Source organism: Phalaenopsis equestris, unplaced genomic scaffold (genome assembly GCF_001263595.1).
Source record: "Phalaenopsis equestris unplaced genomic scaffold, ASM126359v1 Scaffold000002, whole genome shotgun sequence".
Classification (NCBI taxonomy): domain Eukaryota; kingdom Viridiplantae; phylum Streptophyta; class Magnoliopsida; order Asparagales; family Orchidaceae; genus Phalaenopsis; species Phalaenopsis equestris.
In genome coordinates this window covers 63,066,257-63,075,942 of record NW_018164444.1, presented here as the reverse complement: position 1 = coordinate 63,075,942, position 9,686 = coordinate 63,066,257, and the positions used below count along the sequence as shown (strand labels likewise).

Below are 9,686 nucleotides of genomic sequence, written 5' to 3'. Positions count from 1 at the left end.
TATATATATATTATAGGAGCATATATGAAGGTTCAGGTTAGGCACCCATTAGTCGTCTTTAGGTTTATAATATAAATTTGTAGGAGAAGAAAAGTGTCCTAATATAAACATAATGAGTGAAGTTTCTTCTGTGCACGACTATATATATATATTTAGGCTGAGACAAGAGTGTAAGGCTAAAGATGCTCCTGCACGTGGGAACTCTTTTGGCTTCTGTGGCTTCTGTGGTTGAAATTTTGAGACTTTATTTAATGTGCACGATGAGAGTTGTTTGTTTTCTAATATGGAATTTTATTCAATATTAAAACAATTAATTTTATAAGCTTAGTTTAACATTCATAAAAGTATGGTAACATCATATATATATATATATAATATATATATATATATATATATATAGTTGTGTGTCATATATTACCATGAATTTTGACATGAATTTTGATATTAGAGTGAGAATTTGAAAAATGGATTCACGAAAGTGGTTCATTTGAAAATAACAAATTTCGGGTGGTCTGTATGTAATTGCCCAAAAAAATAAAATACTGTCATGAAATGATGAGAGCTTATTACGTCCGTCGTCCGGACGCCGGCAACTACCACAAAACAGCTGAGGTCCGACTAGTAGAGAGAAAGAGAGAGAGAGAGAGAGAGAGAGAGAATAATGACTAGAAATGTAGAATTTATTATTATTGGCAAATTAATTGATAGAATTTGGCATCGCTATAAAATGCCATGATATATCCTATCAGATCGTTAGAGCTTGCCCTCTTTTTAATTAGACAGTTAAATTTGTAGTATAACATCAATTCAAATAAATATATGCCACTGAAAAGAAATTTATATTCCATTTTAATAAGCCTCGATCAGTCAATATATTCTTTCAGACAATCACAAATATAAAATCACAAATACCATACATATCTTATTATTTACATATCTAACGCCTAAAGTTTTGTTATTTACACCGACAATACTTTGATGTCATGAATCGATCTATGCATGAAAATGTATATTTCCTCTAAAAGTAAGTAGTGTTCGCATTTTTGAGGTAATGTAATGTTAAAATTGTAATGGTATGAATATAAATATGAAAGTTTGGATGTTAGATATGTAAATATGTTAGAATTGTGTCATGTGTATGAAAATGACACTTCTATTCTTTTATGCAGAAGTACTTGCGGAGAATAAAGCATTACTTCTAGAGTTGATGTGTGGATGACGTCGAATATAGTGCTTGAAGAATTGGCATATCTATCTATGGCAGTGCTTTTGCAAAAAGAGTGGAAGTAATAGCTTGCACTTTGTGGAGGATTCATTGTTGTGAGGGTATTTTTGTCAATTACTTTTTGTCAGCCATGGCAGAAGAGAATAATATGTCGCTTTTCTCGGTGGAAGGGTAATCGAGTGCGGAGACTTCTACGGCGGCCACGTAAGTGATGGGCCTCCGTAAGCCTGGCCCATTAATTTTGTTTATATTTTGTAGAATGGGCGATAGGAACGATTGGCGAACTAATATTCGTATAAGTAATGAGTGATTTTCTGTTATTTAAATTTTAATCAGCGGTATTTCAGCCTGAGCAATATATTTTCTAAAAAAATTTAGTTTATATTTGATGGGCTTGTCGGTGGAGCTCTGGTTACTTAGGGCTGTCAAAACAACTCGTGCTCGCCTTGGCAAACGAATCGAACATGAACAACACGAACAAATATTTATATGTTCGTGTTCGGTACGTTTTGGCTGAAATACTACTAATCAATTCAAAAATTTTAATTGAGTGCATGGCTACAAAGATTTATAATCAATTAAAAGTATTTTAAGAAAATAAAATAAATAAAATAAAATAAATATTATTAAATTAGATTAAAATGATGTTTTAAATCTTGCCCCAATCTTTAACATCTTATGACTACGTGATTAGGGTTCTATAAACGACTTTTTGTTCGTGAACGGCTCGTGTTCGGCTCACTAAGCAAACTAGCAGAACACAAACACACTTTTTGAGCTCGGAATATAAACGAGCCCGTTCAGCTCGTGTTCGGCTCGTTTACACCCCTACGAATACTAGTGAAGCTGGAGAACCCTTACTTCTTTCAAAGCTCTTTTCGGATCCCGCGATTTTTATTCTTTCGAATTTTTTATGTTAAAGAGAGGTAATGAAAGTCATGGGATCAAAGAAAGAAGCTTCTACCCTTATATTAAGTAATATTTGAAAATACCTCTATATATATATATATATATATATATAGCTGTGTGTGTGTGTGTGTTGAAATTTCGTATAACACTAAGGCATTAATATATCACTCTACCGTTGTGAATTTATGAGCACTCAACAATGATAAAATTTAATAATATATGCATATCACTCTACCGTTGTGAATTTACAAATTATAATTTAAAATTATTTCAAAGTATTTTCAATTCCATTTATTTCCCAATTTGGAGAGCTCCAAAATTGTTAAATTATTACATGGATCAAATTTTTATAAATAAAAAAAAAACATAAAAATACTTGAAATATAATAAGGATTAAACATTTATACTAGTAATGGAATAGATAATGATGACAAATGCATGACTAATAGTGTGACATTACACCCTTTTTATTTTATCAGATATTTTTTTTTATAATATCTCTCATATTTTATTTGTTTTTTAACCTTTTGATGGCTTATGAATGGTTATTTGAATTTTCAATATATATATATATATATATATATATATATTCTTAAACTATTTATTGTGATTTAATTTGTCTTTTGGATTAACTAACAAAAGTATAATTATAGTTTATATTACACTACTTATGGGGGGTGATGTGCAAATTTGTCATAAAGCATTACACCAACTAGTCACATTTAAAAAAATACTCCACATGTAATCTTATTTTGTTTCCATTTCTGTTTATAAAGTAGCAATTATGTACATGATGTTCAATAATCCACTGATGCTATGTATGTATGTATGTATGTATGTATGTATGTATGTATGTATGTATGTATGTATGTAAATACATAGGAATTAGTAGGAGGAATTAACCTTTTTTTTTATTTTCAAGATCGATAAATATTTCATTGAAATTTCAAATCTACTAAATTTATTACCATTAAAGAAAATATTAAATTTTAAAATATTATTAAATTTAAAAATATTATTTTAAAAAATATTATCTTAAATGTTGGGTAACATGATCTGCATGTAATTATCTATTAAAAAATATTATTTTAAAATTTAATATTAATCTTAACACAAAAAATTGATTATGATTTTATCTTCTAAATTTTGATGAAAAAATGAAATTCAAATATATTAAATTTAACCTTAGATGTGTAATCTATAAGTTTTGATTGATTATTTATATATTAGATTAATTAAAAATTTTAATAATTTAAAATTTATCCTTACCAAAATTTTTCTTAATCAAGAAGAAATTTATATTTGAAAATTATTAATTTGAACAAAATATATACATGAATGAATTGGAACTAAGTTATATTTAATTTAAATTTAAATAAATTTTATTTGAATCACTTCTTCTATATTTAACTAATCAATATCGTTCAACTAAAGAAAAATTGAAAAGGTATTCTTTAAAAAATTTAAATATTAAATGTTCAAATTTATTTTATTTTATACTTTTTTAAAAATTTAAGTTGTCATTTTTTAAAATATGTATATGATGTGATTATTTTATTTTTTTAATAATTAATTAAATATTCTGATATTAATGACCAAATTTTTTATATTATAATTTTTTATTATATATTGATCATATTATACTAATAATATTTTGTGAAATTTTTTTAAAAAGTAAAACGAATTTTTGAAAAATACTAGTTTTTGCCCTCATATTAAAAAAAAAAATTGAAATTTTTGGCTCCCCAATTTATTTTCGCCAATAAATGAAAATTAACAAAATTATATATGTAAAATTTATGTTAAAAAATCACTTTATAATTCTTAATGCAATATTTTGATTTTAGTTAACAAATGAATTCAGTGAATTAAAGTAAAAGCATAGAAATTCCAAATTTTCAAAAAAATAAAATAAATTAAAAGATACAACAATTGACAATTACTTTTTTTTTTAATAAAAAGATGAAGCAATAAATCCAAATTTTTTTCTCATCTTAAGCTTAAAATTATGTTTTAGAACTATTTTTGGTCATTTATAGTCTGACATGCAGCTTATTAAAAAATACTTGTGAAGATGTTGAAAAATAATCTGATATTCAAAAAACTGTGTTGGCTATTAAATTTTTTTTTTTTTTTGAAAAAGTCAGATCGCAGCTAGAAAACCGTCACCGTGCCTAGCCATGACCGGTAGGAAAACACATATTTTAGTAACATTTTTTTGAAAAACTGTCAAAAAGTAGTTTACCCAAACATACAAAATTATGGTACAGTATCGCACAACCCCTGCACCACCGTTTATATCACGTCTGCTCCCGAAAATCCTCATTTTGAATCTTTCCTTTTAGGTCTCACAATAGCTTATCGAAACTTCTATCACTCTCTCTCGAGCATGTGCAGTGGCTTCTCTTGCAAGAACTCCGTCAAGGTAACCCTATATTTCATCCCCTTCATCAATTACTATTTTTAACTCTATGACACCTGCATTTTTCTGGCTCTATCATGTTTCCGCTCGGGATTCTTTACACAAAATATCGAGTATAACACTCAATTTGCATGTATTTACATATATTAATTTTTTTGATGTGAATTTTGCGCATTTAATGTGAGTTAAGAGTTAGCTTTTGAATGAATTACTGCATGTTAGGCGTATGAGCTATCTTTCATCTTAATGCTTGTTCTAAGCTTGCCATGGTTTTATTAATCCCTAATGAAATTGGTTCAATGATTTTTTTTTTTTTTTTGCTTGAAGATTATTGCGCCTTAAATATTGGTAATTGTGTAACTGAGCCAAGCTGGCTGGCGAGCCTGGTCAGGTTCGACTCGATAGGTGGGTCTTGAATTGAGCTAATAAGCCAGCTCTCAAGCTAGCCCCTATTGAATTTGTTAGCTGGAGAGCTGACTCATGTAAAAAATAATTAAGACAAAATATACTCAAATTATATTAAAATTCAAAAGTTTATATTTAAATTGTTAAAAATATTTTACTTTATATTTTATATCGAGTTATCTTTTGTTATTTTTTTCATAAGTAATCATGTTATTAGAATCATTTTATTATCAGAGTAGGTTGAATTGATACTTTTTCTCTATTTAATAATAAAGATATCGCTCGAACTCGTAAGAGCAGGATTGTGCTTGAGATCAAACTTGATCATTTAATCAAATTCAAGCTAAAGCTCAAGTAGAGGGTGGCTCAAGTTCGACTCAACTCGTTTATACCCCTACTTAGTGGCATAAATTTGATATGAATGTATGTTTCCCGCCAATACAAGCTATTATTGTAAGTAGTTGGAGAATGACAGAGAAATACTAATCTCCAATTTTTATATTTATCATTTTTATAACTTCCACCAAACCATATCTCGTATGTTGTTTTTAGATATTCAAACCCATCAATTATACTAGCGAATAAGAAAGGCCAAAATTGATAACATCAATCGAGCGAGTCAATCGATTATGGCTTGAGATTGGCTTGTTACCTCTTTGAGGAAGCTCACGAGCCACTTATCAAAGCGAGAAAAAACTAGCTCACGAATTAGCTTGGAAAATTTACATCTAAACTTTCATTATTTCATTCAAGCCATCTCAAATAGCCATGTATGAGAAGGTGTATTAATTTAACTTTTCAAAGGTTAAAATGGTAGTAATACTTTCATGTGATATGAAATGGTTTCTCATGTATTTACCTACATAACATGTCAATTATAATTGTTATTTATATACATATGTAAAAAAGCTCTATTTAGTTGGTGTGTTAAATGTCCTTGTCCTTAAGTTTAGAGAGTGTTGATGGATATCATAAATTTAAAATCATAGATGAACAATAGATTGTTTCCGAGAAGAAAATGACCCACTCATGAGTTCTTAAATGAATTTGAGTCTTTTGGGCAAGCTTTAGCACACCTTAAAAGATATTTATTTTGATGTTTTTTAATTATTGTCAATTTTAACAACTAGGTCTCAAACAGTGGAGGCATTGGTACTTCCTTAAACACCGAAGGCTCGTTCCCACACATTGAGTATAAGTGGAAGTTGATAAGAATTACTTAAAGCGTTAAATTCATTTCTATAATTATTTTCTTCCTAATATTTTAATATATATTACTAGAGTCAAACACTTTAAAAGGAGTCCATCACAATTGAATTTCATCCGTGTACGGTCGCACGCACCAACATTAGTCGGACCAGTGGTCTGAATAACAACCTACGCCTCCACAAAAGTTAATTTTTTTTTTTATTTATTTCCAATCTTTTCTTCATGCTAATTACACTTTATAATCTTTTGTAGGTAACATGAAATGTAAAATGCTTAATCATTAGGGGTTTTTTTGGCTACTTCCGATGTGATTGAATCAAATGAAGTTATTTGACATAAATCTTAATTAATCTAGTTAACTAATATAAAACTAGTTCATAACTTCTTCAATGATCAAGTCTATAATTTCCTCATTTTTTTTTTATTTACTCTTTTTAAAATACCTCCATACTAAACCCAACTTTAAGAGCTCTAGCACTTCTCCAACCACCCCCCAACCCCTAACCTTTCTCAACGTGCCTCTTCACATCTCGCAAGTGTCATCGATCCACTCCCGAGCAGCTCACACGTTAGCCACCGCCCTTCCCCCCTTCTTTCTTCATATCCTCAAACCCTCATGCTTGTGACAAGAGAAAACAAGACCAAATAAAGACAAGTAATACAGTTCATCCAAACCCTACCGAAAATGCCTCGCCGATATGCTTTTCGGTGGACCGAGGACGCGGTCCACCAAGACACCATGCGTGCTTTCCTCTCCGAGTTCGTCGCCACCGCCATATTCGTCTTCGCAGCCGAAGGCTCCCTTCTTTCTCTCGGTATACTTTTGATTACAGATGCTCGTAGAATTATGTGTGTTGTGAAAAAAAATATATATATATATAATGTCTTGTTTTCCTTCTGAAAAAGTATTGCATCAGGACATCTGATGTAAATTTACATTAGGCGTCCACCCACTGACATCGGGTTGTCACGTGACACCCCGTAATTAGACATATGAAATTATACACGTAGCACTCAGAACTTTGTTATTTACAAAATTTAACATTAAGTGATATTTTCATACTATGGAATGGATGTATTTAGGCATGAGGCAACTAAATCATTAAAAAATTTGATAAAAAAGAAAATTATGAGTTGAGATTTTATCATCAATTTTAATATTTGAGCGAGAATTTACTAAATTGATGAATGAGAGTACTAGATTTGTAAATAGCAATGTTTATGATGTTGTTCATAAAAAAAATTATGGGGATTGCGAGACAATAATTTAGAGAGATAATTTTCTTTGTAACATTAGTTTTTTTTTAAAATTTTGTAAAAATAGCTTTTAAATACTTATAGTGTAAAATAATATTAATTTGTAATATAAATAATATATCATGTTTTTAATAAATTGATTATAACTTGCATAAATGCTTGATATAAGATTATTTTCCACCAAAAATCCTTATAAATGTCATATAATTAACATCTTTAATGTCTTGCATGCATGCAGGAAAGCTGCAAAAGATAAACACGTGGACGGCCGGCGGTCTGGTGGTCGGTGCGCTTGCTAACGCGCTCGCCTTCGCTGTGGCGGTCTCGGTTGCTTTAAACATCTCCGGCGGCCACGTGAATCCTGCCATCACTCTCGCCAGCCTCGTTGGCGGTCGAATATCGTTCTATCGGGCTATATTGTACTGGGTGGCGCAGTTACTTGGCGCAATCGTGGCCGTCATTCTGCTCTGGATGTCCACCGCTGGCTTGGTATTCAAAAAATATACTTTTATCTCAATATACAAATTAATATGATGGAAATAATTATAGTGCATATTTTTTTAAAAGGTTAAAATTCAAGCAAATTCATCTCTTGATTTGTTATAATTTCTTATTGCAGAGACCATTAGGGTTTGTAGTAGCCGTTGGAATAGGGCGGGGTAATGCGGTGATACTCGAGATCGTGCTAACGTTCGGGCTCGTTTACACGGTCTATGCGACGGTGTTGGATCCAAGGAGAGGATCAATTTCCACCATCGCTCCATTGCTGATTGGGTTCATCGTGGGGGCGAATGTGTTGGTGGGCGGGTCATTTGATGGGGCTGCGATGAACCCAGCTCGAGCATTTGGGACGGCGGTGGTGGGTTGGAGGTGGCGCCACCATTGGGTTTATTGGGTTGGCCCGATGCTTGGTGGAGCGTTAGCTGCTTTGGTTTATGAGTTTATGGTGCTTTCCGTCGAGTCATCTTCTCATCCGCATCATCAGCCTCTTGCCCCACAGGACTACTAGGTTTAGTGGGAGAGTATATATATATATATATATGTATATATATATACATATATATATATATATATACTCTCCCACTAAACCTAGTAGTCCTGTGGGGCAAGAGGCTGATGATGCGGATGAGAAGATGACTCGACGGAAAGCACCATAAACTCATAAACCAAAGCAGCTATATATATATATATATATATATGTATGGGTGGCGCTTTGATCTTTTGTTTTTTCTATTTTTAACATGTTTTAATCGTTTTTTTTTTTAGCTGTTTTGGAGTGGTTTTAAGTGTTTTTTATGAGCGTTTTGTTTGTAAATTGTGCTATTTTGTTGTAGTAAAATGCATGTTTTGTTGTAGTAAAATGCACGTTTTGTTTGTAATTTGTAGAAAATTGAGGCAGTTTGAGAGGAAAAGATATTATGTGTTATTACGCATCGTGCGGCTACGGCCGTGATGCCCCAAAGAAAAAAAAATGGAGGCTTCTGTGCTTCACATTAATGATTGTATGTTTGAGAGAGGGTTGATGAGAGGAAGATAATGTATAGTTAGATGATTAAGGGTCCATTTAGAGAGAGAATATTAAGTGTGGTGTACGTAAATGTAGAATATATCTGGACATTGTATAAAATAGTGTAATTTTTATGGTCTAATTTTACATTCAGATTTCTCACATAAATTTTTTTTTCATATAATTAGGACCATGTTTTAGAGTTATTTCTCATACACAAACTACTTAATTTGTTTGACCGCTGCTTGTATGTTATTTTTAACAAAATTTAATGTTGAGACTTATAGAGAGTTGGTTGCAAAGAAGTCATTGCACAATATACACAGGCCATTTCATTTGCTAATATAATGAAAGTTTCATGATAGCCCAATTCATGTTCTTGTTTGTATCCTTGAGCGATTAAGCATGTATTATATCGGGTGAGGTTGAACCAATGTTTTTGTGCCTTGATTCATGATATATAACATTAAGTTCAAAGATTATTTTGGGTTTGAGAGACCCAATTTTAGTTTTGGTGATCAAACGATGGGAATGTAGCTAAATAGAAATTGTTTGAGAGGGAGTGTTTGATGGTGTTGAGTTGATAATGGGTGGCGCAGATTATGTAGGGGCTAGGGGGTTGATCGAGTAGGTGGGGAAGCTAAAGTAGTTGGATATTTTATTGGCGCTCTAGAGAAACTTGGGAGTAGAGGAAGGAATAATTAAAAGTGGTGGAATGCATGGGTTGAGTGTTGTTTGGTGCTGTGTTGGGG

At 31.4% G+C, this 9,686-nt stretch overlaps 1 protein-coding gene across 1 annotated transcript; it reads left to right on the top strand.

Moving 5' to 3' along the window:
• The first annotated feature begins 6,680 nt into the window (after positions 1-6,680).
• On the top strand, positions 6,681-8,436 carry LOC110036000 (aquaporin TIP3-1-like). Its single transcript, XM_020740346.1, has 3 exons — positions 6,681-6,985; positions 7,666-7,916; positions 8,047-8,436. Exons 1-3 carry the CDS (start codon positions 6,856-6,858, stop codon positions 8,434-8,436), a joined length of 771 nt encoding a protein of 256 aa, XP_020596005.1. The 5' UTR covers positions 6,681-6,855.
• Positions 8,437-9,686: the final 1,250 nt, after the last annotated feature.